General features: G+C 36.0%; 1 protein-coding gene across 4 annotated transcripts in view; it reads right to left on the reverse strand.

Moving 5' to 3' along the window:
• EPHA6 (EPH receptor A6) overlaps positions 1–17,289 on the reverse strand; it is an 877,027-nt gene that overhangs the window by 136,261 nt on the left and 723,477 nt on the right. For all 4 annotated transcript variants that reach the window (XM_067739161.1, XM_067739159.1, XM_067739160.1 and 1 more), the window contains one exon: positions 1,671–1,880. In XM_067739161.1, the coding sequence (XP_067595262.1) occupies positions 1,671–1,880 (210 nt within the window). The remainder of the gene's footprint in view (positions 1–1,670; positions 1,881–17,289) is intronic.

Genomic DNA, 17,289 nt, shown 5'->3' on the forward strand with positions numbered 1-17,289 from the left:
GTTCTAGGCCTCTTAGTCCTTACAATCATATAAGAGAGAAGAATATGTCTGGAATCTGGATGTCAAATCTGACAACAAAATTTATACATGCTTCAGGATTTGAGTTACCCTGTCAATTTTATTAGTATCTTAAATTTAGTTATGAACTTCTCATTTTAAAAAGCAGTTAAAATATTATTTAATATGAATTTCAAGTGTATCTATATAGACATACAGCCAAAGAATCTAGGAACTACTCCTAAATATATTGTTCATTATTTCCTATCTTATTTTATCCTTTTAGTAGATCATACTTGTTGCAATTTTACTGAACATTTTGTTTTATAATATTTTTATAATAATTCTAAATACTGTTCTCTAAGGTTGTAAATAATATGCATAGTAGAAAAATCTTACACGCATTGTTCCATAACTTGAAAAGTCGCTTTAAGTTATACATTTACAAAAATAAAAGAGAAGAAAATAAAAGCCTTGAAAAGAAAATAATTATGACATTTTCCAGTTAGAAAATGGATTTGAAAATACTGCTTTTTCTAAAATGAACAATTTATTTTCAGACTTGATAGAATTTTATTTTTATGAAGCTTTTTGATCAAATTAGAAGATCAGTAGATACTTCTACCTTATATATCAGACTCAGATTAATTTATTCTCCTTAGAACTATTTCATTGTTGGAGAAATTAGTGAAAATATCATCAATACATTAATGTAGAGGATTTTTACAAAGCAGACATAGTAAGGGTATAACATGTTTTATTCATAATACTAAACTTGTACCCATTCTAGAGCAGTTAAATACAGTGAGGTTTCAAAAAAAACTCATAGAAAACGAAATAAAAGATAACTAAATAAAAGATTTGCCTCTTTTAAAATAATGTGTAATATCAGAATAAGAGAAGAGAATAAAAACATCTTGAATAGTTTTACTGACTCATTTTTCATTGAAGCTGAAATGAGTCAATGGTGAGGGTTCTGTTTTAAAAATAACAGACTAGTATAATTTTACAAATTATTAGCTTTTTGACAGCCTGAGACTTAACTCCTTGAAACAATAACCAAAGAGATCAGTGGAATGAATTGGTTCATGAGTTAAGTTGAGATCGAATTATTGACAGATGATAGTTTGGGTCTCAAGTTTTAGCCTTCTACTCCTGCTCACATTTCCCCCAAGTCCCATTCAAAAGAAGGTTGAGAGTGTATTTATATATCTCCAGAGAAATCTACATTGTTCATTTTTAAGTATGATCAGACGTTCCATAACATTTGCTATGAGAAAAAAATTTTCATTTCCTAACCACTGGTTCTTTACCATCACTGACTTAATTGATTGCACCATTGGCCTGTACAGAACTCCATTTAAACGAGATAACTATTGAAACATCAAAAATACTCAGGCAAAGGCAGATTTTTTGTGAGGGCAGTAATGACGTGGATCTTAAGCATGATGTTAAAGTCCCCACAGAGTGGAAGAAAGGAAACAATTAACTGTCAATTCTTTTTTAAACCAGGCACTCAGATAAAACAAATACTTCTCAATTAGATAATGATGTTAAATTGGGAAAACGACAAATGAGAGCAGAAAATTAGAAAACAAAACCAGAATTACTCTAATAACATTAAAAATAATAAAAGTAAACAAACTATATTGGAAAAGGATGTATAAACTTACAGTTGTTGTATAAGCAGCTTCTGGATCATCTTCCAGCACTCGGGAGAGACCAAAATCAGAAACTTTGCATACTAAGTTGCTGTTGACCAATATATTCCTAGCTGCTAGATCTCGGTGAACATAACCCATATCAGAAAGGTACTTCATTCCTGATGCAATGCCTCGGAGCATACCAACCAACTGGATGACTGTGAAGTGGCCATCATGTTTCTGAAAGAGAATCACAGTTATTTCCATTGATTTATTTTATTATAGTACGTGTGCACGCATGCATGCATGTGTGCCTGTTTGTGTAGGTGTGTGTGGTGTACTAAGTGAAATTCTTGAATTTATTTTACTGGATCCAATGAATGTAAGTATCAAGTTTGCTGATCATTGACTGTGTTCATAACAAAAGATAAAAATTTGTTGGAGATTTAAAGGAAAGGAAAATCTAGCTTGAAGTGATGAAGGAGGGAAAAGAAAGGCGAGAAGAGAATCCACCAAATTAACGTCCAGAAAAAATGATTTCAAAAACTTTAAGTAACAAAAGGAAACTAAAATCGAGTAAGATAGTAGCAAAGACTTCCAAGAAAAAAGAATTCACTTTCCGTAGTAGTGAGCTCCCAAGGCAGTAAAACCTAGGATGTGATGAAAGCTGTGTGATTGCTGGAAATATGGTGAAAAATGATCAACGAAAAAGAAAAACTGATTGCATAAACGAGTTTAGGAAAGTTGCAGGAGAATGGAAAAAAAAACCCACATGCAAACAGAAAATAACTAGATTTTCCCAATCTTTCCTTATACAGTTGACTCTGAAACAACATGGGTTTGAACTGTGAAGGTCCACTTATACCTGGAGTTTTTTCAATAAATACACAGTTGGCCTTCCTCATCTGTGGGTTCCACCAGCCGGCAGATAGTGTACAGTACTATGTTTACAGTCCTGGGTTGGTTGTATCCGAGGATGCAGAATCCACGGATACACAGGGCTGGCTATGGAACTTGAGCATCTGCATGTTTTTGTATCTGAGGCTGGTCTTGGAACCAATCCCCCGCGGATACCCAGGGAAAACAATATAGAGCAAATATAAAGAAAGGAGTTGGCAATTGACTGAAAACAGGACTATTTTATTATAGTTCCCAGCGGGAAAATTAAAAGAAATATGAATAACAAGCCAAGCACAGCACTGGTATGTAGTAATTAATCCCTTGACTATTTATGCCTCTCACCTTGATTTAAAAAAATATTTTTAACTGAAGTATAATTGATTTACAATATTGTGTTAGCTTCAGGTGTAGAGCATAGTGATTTAGTATTTTTTGCAAATTATACTCCAGTATAGGTTATTGCAAGATGATGGGTATACAGTATATCCTTATGTATTTTATAAATACTAATCTGTATATATTAATCCCATGCCCTTAATTTGTCCCTCGCCCCTACACTCTCCACACTGGTAACCACAAATTTGTTTTCTAAATAAAAATAATATTTTTTTAAAAAGTAAAAAAAATCCAGTTGTCATTCATACAAGATGTGTGTACCAACAAGACCAGATACAAATAGTACAAGAGTACAAATGTAGAGAAAATGAATATAAAAATAATTTAAGTTTGAAAAATAATGCATATTGTTCTACTTAGTTTTTTGGAGATTGTTGTCATTAATGGGGTTATTGAGAAACATGAGATTCTCAAGTCGGTTTCACACATCGGGTAACATTTATTTATGAATGATATTAAAAATTAATATCTATTAAGAGACTAGAGGACTATATTACCTTATACAGTGTGATAGAGGCATACATAAGAGTATCTCAAAATTTGCAAAGTTAAAGCAGATTTCATGGATATACGATTTAAAACTATAGAGTAGCTTAAACACAGTGACGATTTGACCCTATCACAGTGACATGGTCTCCTGTACAATGATGATTCATCAGTCAGTTAAATAAATAAACTTATATTGCAAATGGAATAAACTTCATCTTACTTATCAACATACGTCCCCGATAGCTCTCTGATAATATCTCCCAACTCAAGTGCAGAGTAAGGAAAAGAACACTCTCTTAAAAGAAACATTCTACAGCAAGAGTATCCATTTAAGCAGGCTCTTCTGTATAATTAATGTATAAAAGATAACCTAGCAAAGAAAATCTTTGGTGTTATTAGCTCTTTATGTTTCCCATCCATCTTCTTAGACAGTGCACAATTAGATGAAATCTGCCTCTTCTGTCATGTACCCTACCTACCTCTCCTCTATTAGGAATCTCAAAGCCTTTGAAAGCATAAATTCTTTTGGACTAGAAAGGATTACACTAATTTTAAAGAGATGGTTCTTCTACGTATTAGTAAGTGAAGTTATCTGGTATCAACAGTTCTTGTCAAGGCAGAATTTCTGTATAGTAGGAAATGTTAATGGATGATCTGAACACTAAAGAGTGCCTCAGTTTCCTTATCTCTACAATGAGAATAGTATAATCTAACTCAGAATTGTAGTGAGAATCACATACAAAACACATAGCACAGCCCATCATTTATTTTAATAATAGTCATTATTTAATAAAAACTTATAATCATATGTAGTTTTTGTCATTTTAATATTAATCAGAAAATTCTCCACTCACTTTCCTGAAAAGTCAGTTGGCAACAGAAACTCTTACATTATAAAGAGAAATAGTTACTTAACACCAGGTTGAAATTTAACTTCCTATCTTGTTCTGAGGGTGGCACAAAGCACCAAGTTATTTCTTTAAAAAAAAAAGACTATTTTTTGGAACACTTTTAGGTTCAAAGCAAAATTAAGAGGAAGGTACAGAGATTTCCCTTATATCTTCTGCCCCCCACCACATGCATAGCCTCCCCACACGATTATCAACATCCTTCACTGGAATGGTACATTTGTTACAACTGGTGAATCTGCAATGACAAATCATAATCGCCTGAAGTCCATGGTTTGAACATTAGGATTCATTCTTGGTGTTGTACATTTTTGGGTTTGGACAAATGTATTATAACATGTACTCACCATTACATATCACATACTGTTTATGTATAGTATCGTATATCAATAACATAGTACTTTCACTGCTCTAAAAAGCCTCTGTGTTCCACCTGTTTATCACACCTGCCACCCCCCTCCCCTGGCAACCACTTATTTTTTCATGGTCTCATAGTTTTGTCTTTTCCAGAATGTCATATGGTTGGAAGCAGTATGCAGCCTTTTCAGATTGGCTTCTTTCACTTAGTTATATGCATTTAAGATTCCTCCATGTCTTTTCATGGCTTGAGAGCTCATTATTTTTAGTGGTGAATAATATTCCATTGTCTTTATGTACAGTTTATTTACCCATATACTTACTGAAGGACATCTTGGTTGCTTCAAAGTTTTGGCAATTATAAATAAAGCTGCTGTAAACATCTCTGTTTATAGACTGTTTATAGCAGTTTATATAGCTGCAGGCTTTTATGTGGACATAAGTTTTTGATTCCTTTGGCTAAATACCAAGGAGGGCAATAGCTGGATCGTATGGAAAGAGTATGCTTAGTTTTTGTAAGAAACTGCCTGTCTTCCAACGTGGCTGTACCATTTTGCATTCACACCAGCAATGAAGGAGAGTTCCTGTTGTTCCACATCTTCACCAACATTTGGGGTTGTCAGTGTTACTGATTTTGGCCATTCTGATAAGAGCAAAGTGGTATCTCATTTTAATTTTCATCTCCCTGATGGAGAATCTTCACGTTATTTGCTAACTGTATATCTTCTATTGTGAGGTTTCTGTTAAGGTGTTTGGCCTTTTCTTTTTCTTTCTATTGTCTTTTATTTCCTTTCAGCTTGCTTTTAAAAAAACTGAAGTATGGTTGATTTAAAATATTATATTAGTTTCAGGTATACAATGTAGTAATTCAGTATTTTTATAGATTACACATACAAAGTTGTTATAAATATTGACTATGTTTCCTGTGCTGTACATTATACCCTTGTAACTTATTTATTTTATACCTAGTAGTTTGACCCATTTTTTAATTGGGTTGTTGATTTAATAGTTTTTCCATATTTTGGATAACAGTCTTTTATCAGATGTGTCTTTTGAAAATAGTTTCCCCAGTCTGTGGCTCCTCATTCTCTTGACGTTGTCTTTTACAGAATAGAAGTTTGAAGTTTTAATGAAGTCCAGCTTATCTCAATTATTCCTTTCTTGCATTGTGTCTTTGGTGTTGTATCTAAAAAGTCATTGCCATATCCAACGTTGTCTAGGTTTTCTCCTATGTTATCTTCTAGGAGTTTAACGATTTTGTGATTCACATTTAGATTTGTGATTTATTTTGAGTTAATTTTTGTGAAGGGTGTAAGGTTCTCTGTCTAGATTCTTTTTTTTTTTTTGCATGTGGATGTCCAGCTGTTCCAGTGCCATTTGTTGAAAAGACTATTTTTTCTCCATGGTATTACTTTTGCTCCTATGTCAAAGACCAGTTGACTATGTTCATCGTAGCCTCTCTATTCTGTTCTATTGATCCATCTGTCTATTCTTTCACCTGTACCACACTGTCTTGATTACTATAGCTTTATAATAAGTCTTGAAGTTGTGTCAGTCCCCAACTTTGATCTTCATCAGTACTGTGTTAGCCATTCTGGGTCTTCTGTCTCTAAACTTTAGAATCAGTTGGTTAATATCATAAAATAACTTACTGGGATTTTTTTTTTTTTTTTTGCGGTACGCAGGCCTCTCACTGTTGTGGCCTCTCCCGTTGTGGAGCACAGGCTCCGGATGCGCAGGCTCAGCAGCTATGGCTCACGGGCCCAGCCGCTCCGCGGCATGTAGGATCCTCCCGGACCGGGGCACGAACCCATGTCCCCTGCATCAGCAGGCAGACTCTCAACCACTGCGCCACCAGGGAAGCCCCAACTTACTGGGATTTTCATTGGGATTTTATTGAAATTGTAGATCAACTTGGGAAGAACTACATCTTAATAATATTGAGTCTTCCTATCCACGAACATGGAACATTTCTCCATTTATTTAGTTCTTCTTTGATTTCATAACAGTTTTGTAGTTTTCCTCATTTAGATCTTAGACATACTTTGTTAGATTTACACCTAAGTATTTCATTTGTGGGGTGCTAATGTAAATGGTGTTGTTTTTAATCTCAAATTCCACTTGCTCATTACTGGTATGTAAGAAAGCAAATGACTTTTGTATATTAACCTTGTATCCTACAACCTTGTTATAATTGCTTATTAGTCTAGGCTTTTTGGTCAATTCTTTCAGATTTTCTACATAGATGACATGTCATCTGCAAATAAAGACTATATTCCAACTGCCCCCCCCCATCCCAACTTCTTGTCTTACTGCATTAGGTAGTACTTCCAGTATGATACTGAAAAGAAGTAATGAGAGTGTACATCCTTGCTTGTTCCTGATCTTAGTGGGACAGTTTTAAGTTTTTCACCATTAGTATGACGTTAGCTGTAGGTTTTTTGTTACATAGTCTTTACCAGGTTTAGGACATTCTTCTCTATTCCTACTTTACTTAGAGTTTTTATCATGAGTTGGCATTGGATTGTGTCAAATGCTTTTTCTTCACATATTGTTCTGATCATGTGATTTTTCTTTTTTAGCCATTTGATATGATGGGTAACAACTGATTTTGGAAAGTTAAACCAGTCTTGCATACTGAGGTAAATCCCACTTGGTTGTGAGGTATAATTCCTTTTTACAATGTTGTTTTTTGTTTTACCTCCTGTAGTGTCCTTGGATGGCTTTGTTATTAGGGTAATGCTGGCCTTACAGAATGAGTTTGGGAGTGCTCCCTCTTTTTCTATTTTATGCAAGTTATTTTAAAATTATTTTAACTATCCTTATCACCAACATTTGAAGAGATATGAATTAATTGCTTTCATATCAGCAACATAGCAATCTTGGTTCTAATAACGACACATGGCACCATGAAAAAATGAGATTTTGGTGTTTGAAAAGAATATAAACTACTTTCTCCATTTTCTATGATGGGTCTATACAATGTAGTATACTTATTTCTAATTCACATGGCCAAGACGTTTTCAGGGGTCCATAAGGTCAAAACTATTTTTTATAAGAGAACTAAGACATGCATCTGCCTTTTTTTCACTTTGTTGATATTTTCACTAGTGGTACAAAACTCTGGTGGGTAAAAGTTCAGGAGTCTTAACACAAATTAAGGTAATAGCACCAAATTAACCTATACTAGTATTCTCATATTCTTCTCTGCTACATGAACAACAAGAACAAAAATAGTTTTATATAAGAATGTACTTGGTGAAGCAGTAAAACTCATTGATTTTGTTAAATGTTGATCCTTGATCACACATTCTCAGGATGAACATCTGTGGGGCATAGGAGAAAACAGGATTGGGCAGCAACAGAAGTTAAAGAATAGTAGTGCATTCACAACAAAGGCCTTGGAATATCCCATGGAATGTTGTGGATCTGGAGTAACTCTTCAGAGTTGGTCTAAATTGAGGAGAAGGGTCTGGGCCCTTATATTCCCACATCAATTAATTATTGGATGCAGGCTACCACTGTAAAGGTGTCATGGCTTTGGGTGAGATAGCTTTCTCTAGACAAAACCATTTTCCAGAAAGGGGCTCAGCTAAGAACTATCAGCTTCCAAATTTCCGGAAACCACAGGAATAAGAGAGTTGACCCTGAGAGTTCTCCCAATAAAGTTCCTTCATGCAAATATTCTTTTAAGAATCTTCTTCACAGGGAACCCAACCTGTGACAATTTATCTATCTATCTATCTATCTATCTATCTATCTATCTATCTATCTGCTGTTTATAAAATGTGTGCTTGATTAAAGAGAATCTCCCAAAATAGTTGTATATTCTTTTGGGAACTCATAAACCTCAATTGTTGCCACAGTCTTATAGGGAAAAAATATCTAACATTTCTTAAACACTATACACCAAATGAAGTTATAAGCTCATTAGAAGTATTATCTCATTTAATCCTTGAAACAACTCTGATATAAGGGTAGTTACTGTCTCCATCTTATAGATAGTCAAACTCAAGAAGAAACAGATTTAATAACCTAGTAGATAGTGAAGTCAGGACTTGAATCCAGGTAGTCTAATTCTAGAGCTTGTATTACTAATTGGAGTTAGCTGGAAAATTGTTGGTCCCAAGTGTGCCATAATGACCCAGTCTGGGCTAGTTTAGGCAGCATAATTTAGCTTAATAAAGCAAGGTATGAAAGAGCTCTTAGACTATTAAACCAAAATAAACAGAGAACAATCTAGATAAACCAACAAATGAGGATCTATTTATCCATGACTGGCTGAAAGGAATAACCCCGCTCATTCATGAGGTATGGCAAAAATCTGTTTCTCTACAAGTGATGCAACTCTCTCCTTCAAACAAATACTATACTCCTTTTTCAAGCCCTTGTTAACATAAGCCTCCTCAAGTGTAGTTTAGGATATATTGGTTTTCTTGAATATGGTGGATGGTTAATAAATAGTCACTGAGTTAAATAACCTTTGATACTATCTTATAGTGCACTGGTTGCTATTACTACATTATTCCTATTGCCTTGTATAAAAAAACATGTTTTTGTTTTAAGGTAGGATGCTGGTTTTCTTCCTTTTATGTAGCCGTTCTGTCACAGCATCCACTATACTGCCATGCCTTGTGTCAGCACTCAATAAATATTAATTCAAGTTGAATTGAATTGTTTATGAGGGGAGGAGAAAAATGTGAGAGTGCTGAGATTTAATATCTTTGGGCTGACTTCTAGAGATTAATCAAAAAGAAACTATGAATTTTTTAATGACTTTTTTTTTTTTTCCCAGGAAGGCAGATTCAAATAGAAGAGAGCAAATGTGGCATATTTACACACTGCATCTCAGAGCTTAGTAGCTGGAATTCAGTTTGTCTTCATTCTTCTTTTTCTTTGCATTCTCAGACCGACTGTTAAGAAACATGGAGCTTAACCTCTAAGTGACAGAGAGGGTGAGCCTGATTGGAAGGTGGTTTCTGAAAGGTACACATAATAATATCTGCTATTGGCTTCCCTGGTGGCGCAGTGGTTGGGAGTCCGCCTGCCGATGCAGGGGACGCGGGTTTGTGCCCCGGTCTGGGGGGATCCCGCGTGCCGCGGAGCAGTTGGCCCCGTGAGCCATGGCCGCTGGGCCTGCACGTCCGGAGCCTGTGCTCCGCGACGGGAGAGACCACAGCAGTGGGAGGCCCACGTACCGCAAAGGAGAAAAAAAAAAAAAAATCTGCTACTTCTGACAGAGCCCCACACAACCTCCTCTCAGGCCCTGGAGCACATCTCCCAGATCTGAGCAGTCACTGGCATGTCACATTGTCTCCACAGTAATGAAAGCTCTGGACGATGGTTTTTAAAACCCTACCTTGTGGGTTGTGCCCCATGGACACTTTAAGTCTCTCAGTGTCCATTCATCCTAGGGTGAGCTCAAGTACTTAGTCTGTGCTTAGTGCAAATGTGCTATGTTGTCCTGAAGTCATCACATTATTGTCTAACAACGTTTTTTATTTTTAAGGATTTATTTATTTAATTTATTTTTGGCTGCGTCAGGTCTTAGTTTTGGCTCGTGGTCTCGTCGTTGCAGCACGCGGGCTTCTCTCTAGTTGTGGCGTGTGGGTTTTCTCTTCTCTAGTTGTGGCACACAGGCTACAGGGTGCATGGGCTCTGTAGCTGTGGTGCGTGGGCTCCACAGTGTGTGGGCTCTGTAGTTTGCGGCACACAGGCTCTCTAGTTGAGGCGCATAAGCTCAGTAGTTGTGGCACGTGGTCTCAGTTGCTCCACGGCATGTGGGATCTTAGTTCCCTGACCAGGGATCAAACCTGTGTCCCCTGCATTGGAAGGCGGATTCTTTACCACTGGACCACCAAGGAAGTTTCACAATGTTTTTTTTTTTTTAAACAAATATATTCAATGTTTTGAAAATACAAATATCACCCTGCCAATCATTTGCTTAAAATCCTTCAAAGGCCTTCAAAGACAGAATAAAGTATAGTATTCAATACAAAGACATGACCTTTGCTGAAAGAATGAACTTGGGGTTTCAGCAAGGACCTCCAGAAGATATGATGCTTATCATGAAAAACTCTGGTGGCAAAAGACTAGAAGGGCATTCCTGGAAGAGGGAACCATAAAAGCAAAGCATATTAGACAAGAAATAACATGTTGTAGGGGTGAATTAAACACCAAAAAATTGAATCAGAATAGGATGTGAGAATAGAGATAAAAGGGTGGAATGGTGGTTGCCAGGGGCTGGGGGCGGTGCGGGGGGATACGGGGAGTTACTCATCAATGGGCATAAAGTTTTAGTTAAGCAAGATGAATAAGCTCTAGAGAGCTGCTGTACAACACTGTACCTATAGTGAACAATACTATATTGTACACTTAAAAATTTGTCAAGAGAGTAGATCTCATGTCAAGTATAATTACCAGAATAAAGTAAAATGAAAAAAAATTTGGATTCACAAGTTCATGTAAAAAATGCAAACTTATCCAGGGGAATTAAAATAGTATTTGTGAATCACATATTAGTATGAATTAGTCTAACTTTATATCCAGCTGAGATCTGTGGCAATGAGAGAATGGCAGCTTAGATTAGGGTGGGGTGAAGGTCCAGGTTAGAGGTGATTCTACGTAGTGGAAAAAGGCCTACCCTGGGGATGAGAGGAGAAGCCTAGGGAAGGTGTGTTACCACATGGAATTAAAAACAATAAAAGTTGAATATCTGAGGACCTGGAAAGAGGATATGAAGAAAGGGGTGGATGCCACAGAAAAATGGCATTTAAAATTTTTTTGCCCAAGACAAGGCATGTAGAGGGGGAGGAAAACACACTTTCTTTTTTTGAAGGAAACTACAGGCCCCCTTCCATATTGAAAGTTACATCCTTTAGCTGTAGTCTGTGTTAAAGAGGCTTTTATGGCTCTGCCTAGGGACTTAAGCAGAAGCTCTAAAAGAAATATTTATGGGAAAATGCATTCTGAGTTCTCAACCATTGATTTATAAGTGACTTTGCAGAAAACAGTCCCTGGAGGATTACTTCTACAACTTAAGCTTAAAGTTAAAATTCAGTTTTTATATGTTTCTAAATCAGAGAGTTGACCATGCTATGACTTTTAAAAATGTTCCTGAATTAGAAAAAGAAACAGCTAAGGTTATATATAGATTTGAAAAGACCAGATCATTCGATCATTCTGGTTTTAAAATAACCACTGAACAAATAAGAGTCAGTATCTCCTTTTTACTCAAGTCTTGGTTCTTGTGGCCTCCCCAATTGAAAATCTTATTATAATTTCCCATAGAATATTTATTAAATCCTTCAAGGCTTTATTCTTTTGTAGAATCATGGATTTGGACTTAAGCTAGGCAGAGTTATATTTTTATTTATAGAAGGGAGAGGTCACCAGGAGTGGAATCAGATATCTCAATCATTAGGACACTAAAAATGTCATTTCTAATACACCTAAAAAATCTGGGAAGAAAAGTGAATATGGATTTGTGAAACATGGAAATTGGATTTCGAATTATATTTTAAGACCTTAAAATGAATATGAATATATAATATAGCTTTAACTTACAAAGCTTTCTACTGAGTTTGATTTTTTTTTTTTGTTTAGGTTTATATAAAGATAAACTACAATAGCTACTGTGTGCTGCACTTAAATAAAGTCAAGAAAATTTAAACTTTTTTTATTTGGCATCTGGGGCAGGGTGTCACAGAGTGCCAAGATCCTGATGAAGCATCATTACAGTGCATCGGAATTACTGGGAACGTTTTCACAAAATATATCTGCTTGGGTATGCATGTGTATTTTGTAAAATCTCGGTAGGACGGCAACTGATTTCCAGCCATGGTTGAGAACCACAAGTTTTGAGTCTAAACCTAAAACCTAAATCTAAATCTAAATCTAAATCTGGTTTTGTAAATCTAAAATCTCCTGTATGGTTCAAATGAGGGGATAGGAATGACTACAGAGGATTTCAAGAAAATGCATGGAACTTCTCTATATATCACTATAGTTATAAATTACATACCAATTAAACAATTTCAATGTAAAACCTTGTATGAAAAACTAGAATGAATAGGAATATTAGAAAATACAATTTCATGGTACCAGGGGCTACAAATGACACAACACACATTTACAGTACTAAAATGTTTAAAGACTATTGTAAATTGATGCTCTAACTCCTAATTTAAGCATAAAAAGTTCAGCCATTCATATGCTTTGTTCCAAGTACACTATGCTTTCATATATTTGGATGTTTATTGTCACATTATTTTTAGAATAGTCTTTGGCATTAAGCCGGCACAGGCGTGATAGTAATAACATTCATCGACATGAAGTTTCACATATTTTCTTCTGAAAAACATGTAATTAAAGGGATGTAATTCAACTGTGACTTTTATGGTTTAAAAACAGATACTGGTGGATAAATGTAATTCACTTTTTTTCCACTGTTTAATATAAAATGCATGTGATGTGGATTAATTGTGCTCTTACACCCCAGCCCAAACATAACTCCACAAAACACAATTTACAAGAAAAGTGTGCTAATAAAACACAGCTCTCATTATTAATATATAACTAGCATAAGGTAAAATGCCATCTTTACTAGATTTATAATTTGAGTACATAAATATTTAAAAGATCCCTTTAATTTTTTAAATTAATATTTGCTTTGCATTTGTTCAAGGAAAATCTTCAAATGACACACATTGCTTCTGAAATGCTGAAATGCACTTATATGTATTATTTAAATACTCATATTTGTGAGGTATATCCAGATATTTTTTAATGGTGAAAATTAAATATTTTTCGCCACTAGAAGAAACAGACCAAGAAGTAACAGAAAAACAATTTTAAAACTCTTAGTGGAGCTTCCCCTGCAGCGTCTCTGCTCGCAGCTGGAGCTGAGGTGACCGCACAGCCATCTCACACTACTAACTCTGGTGTGAAGTGCCTGGTGCAAGGCCTCTGCACCGAGGACCCTGTGAGCAAGTGAGACTGGACTAAGCACAAAGTTTAAAAAGATGGCAGAGAGAAGAGTTCCTGAGAAGACCAGATAGGACATTTGCATCTCAAAGATACACCAGAAATACATCTACACGTGGAACAACTCCTACAGAACACCTACTGAAGGCTGGCAGAAGACCTCAGACCTCCCAAAAGCCTCAGAAACAGTGGATTAAAGCTCCACAATCAACTTGATGTACCCTGCATCTGTGGAATACATGAATAGACAACGAGTCATCCCAAATAGAGGAGGTGGGCTTCGAGAGCAAGATCTATGATTTTTTCCCCTTTTCCTCTTTTTGTGAATGTGTATGTGTATGCTTCTGTGTGAGATCTTGTCTGTATAGTTTTGCTTCCACCATTTGTCCTAAGGTTCTATCCGTCCATGGTTTTTTTTTTTTAATTCTTTTTCTTAATAATTAATTTTAATTTTAATAACTTTATTATACCTTTCTTTCTTTCCTTCCTTCCTTCCTCCCTCCCTTCCTTCCTTCCTTCCATCCTTTAGACAACGAATCATCCCAAATTGAGGAAGTGGTCTCTGACAGCAAGATTTATGATATTTTTCCCCTTTACCTCTTTTTGTGAGGGTGTATGTGTATGCTTCTGTGTAAGATTTTGTCTGTATAGCTTTGCTTCCAACATTTGTCCTAAGGTTCTATCTGTTCCTTTTTTTTTTTCTAAATAAGTATTTTTTAATTCAATAACTTTATTATACTTTATTTTATTTTACTGTATCTTCTTTCTTTCTGTCTTTTTTCCTTCTTTCCCGCCTTCCTTCCTCCCTCCCTCCCTCCCTCCTTTCTTTCCTTCTTGCCTTCTTTCCTTCTTTGCTTCTTTCTTTCTTTCTTCCTTCCCTCCTTTATTTATTTCTTTCTTCATAATTCTACTAATTCTCTCTACTTTTTCTCCCTTTTATTCTGAGCTGTGTGGATGAAAGGCTCTTGGTGCTCCAGCCAGGAGTCAGGGCTCTGCCTCTGAGGTAGGAGAGCCAACTTCAGGACACTGGTCCACAAGAGACCTCCCAGCTCCACATAATATCAAACGGCGAAAATCTCCCAGAGATCTCCATCTTAACACCAGCACCCAGCTTCACTCAATGACCAGCAAGCTACAGTGCTGGACAACCTATGCCAAACAACTAGCAAAACAGGAACACAACCCCACCCATTAGCAGAGAGGCTGCCTAAAATCATAATAAGGCCACAGACACCCCAAAACACACCACCAGACATGAACCTGCCGACTAGACGGACAAGATCCAGCCTCATCCACCACAACACAGGCACTAGTCCCCTCCACCAGAAAGCCTACACAACCCACTGAACCAACCTTAGCCACTGGAGACAGACATCAAAAACAGCGGGAACTACGAACCTGCAGCCTGCAAAAGGGAGACCCCAAACACAGTAAGATGAGCAAAATGAGAAGACAGAAAAACACACCGCAGATGAAGGAGCAAGATAAAAATGCACCAGACCTAACAAATGAAGAGGAAATAGGCAGTCTACCTGAAAAAGAATTCAGAATAATGATAGTAAGGATGATCCGAAATATTGGAAATAGAATGGACAAAATGCAAGAAACAGTTAACAAGGACCTAGAAGAAATAAAGATGAAACAAGCAACGATGAACAACACAATAAATGAAAAAAAAATACTCTAGATGGGATCAGTAGCAGAATAACTGAGGCAGAAGAACGGATAAGTGACCTGGAAGATAAAATAGTGGAAATAACTACTGCAGAGCAGAATAAAGAAAAAAGAATGAAAAGAACTGAGGACAGTCTCAGAGACCTCTGGGACAACATTAAACGCACCAACATTCGAACTATAGGGGTTGCAGAAGAAGAAGAGAAAAAGAAAGGGACTGAGAAAATATTTGAAGAGATTATAGTTGAAAACTTCCCTAATATGGGAAAGGAAATAGTTAACCAAGTCCAGGAAGCACACAGAGTCCCATACAGGATAAATCCAAGGAGAAACAAGCCAAGACACATATTAATCAAACTGTCAAAAAATTAAATACAAAGAGAACATATTAAAAGCAGCAAGGGAAAAACAACAAGTAACACACAAGGGAATCCCCATAAGGTTAACAGCTGATCTCTCAGCAGAAACCCTACAAGCCAGAAGGGAGTGGCAGGACATACTGAAAGTGATGAAGGAGAAAAACCTGCAACCAAGACTACTCTACCCAGCAAGGATCTCATTCAGATTTGATGGAGAAATTAAAACCTTTACAGACAAGCAAAAGCTGAGGGAGTTCAGCACCACCAAACCAGCTTTACAACAAATGCTAAAGGAACTTCTCTAGACAAGAAACACAAGAGAAGGAAAAGACCTATAATAATGAACCCAAAACAATTTAGAAAATGAGAATAGGAACATACATATCGATAATTACCTTAAATTAACAAAAACAAGACCCTTATATATGCTGTCTACAAGAGACCCACTTCAGACGTAGAGACACATACAGACTGAAAGTAAGGGGATGGAAAAAGATATTCCATGCAAATGGAAATCAAAAGAAAGTTGGAGTAGCAATTCTCATATCAGACAAAATAGACTTTAAAATAAGGACTATTAGAAGAGACAAAGAAGGACACTACATAATGATCAAGGGATTGATCCAAGAAGAAGATATAACAAATGTAAATATTTATGCACCCAACATAGGAGCACCTCAATACATAAGGCAAATACTAACAGCCATAAAAGGGGAAATCTACAGTAACACATTCATAGTAGGGGACTTTAACACCCCACTTTCACCCATGGACAGATCATCCAAAATGAAAATAAATAAGGAAACACAAGCTTTAAATGATACATTAAACAAGATGGACTTAATTGATATTTATAGGACACTCCATCCAAAAACAACAGAATACACATTTTTCTCAAGTGCTCGTGGAACATTCTCCAGGATAGATCATATCTTGGGTCACAAATCAAGCCTTGGTAAATTTAAGAAAATTGAAATTGTATCAAGTGTCTTTTCCGACCACAACGCTATGAGACTAGATATCAATTACAGGAAAAGATCTGTAAAAAATACAGACACATGGAGGCTAAACAATACACTAGTTAATAATGAAGTGATCACTGAAGAAATCAAAGAGGAAATAAAAAAATACCTAGAAACAAATGACAATGGAGACACAACGACGCAAAACCTATGGGATGCAGCAAAAGCAGTTCTAAGGGGGAAGTTTATAGCAATACAAGCCCACCTTAAGAAGCAGGAAACATCTTGAATAAACAACCTAACCTTGCACCTCAAGCAATTAGAGAAAGAAGAACAAAATAACCCCAAAGCTAGCAGAAGGAAAGAAATCATAAAAATCAGATCAGAAATAAATGAAAAAGAAAAGAAGGAAACAATAGCAAAGATCAATAAAACTAAAAGCTGGTTCTTTGAGAAGATAAACAAAAAAGATAAACCACTAGCCAGACTCATCAAGAAAAAAAGGGAGAAGACTCAAATCAATAGAATTAGAAATGAAAAAGGAGAAGTAACAACTGACACTGCAGAAATAAAAAAGATCATGAGAGATTACTACAAGCAACTCTATGTCAATAAAATG

This window comes from Pseudorca crassidens, chromosome 5 (genome assembly GCF_039906515.1).
Source record: "Pseudorca crassidens isolate mPseCra1 chromosome 5, mPseCra1.hap1, whole genome shotgun sequence".
Lineage (NCBI taxonomy): Eukaryota > Metazoa > Chordata > Mammalia > Artiodactyla > Delphinidae > Pseudorca > Pseudorca crassidens.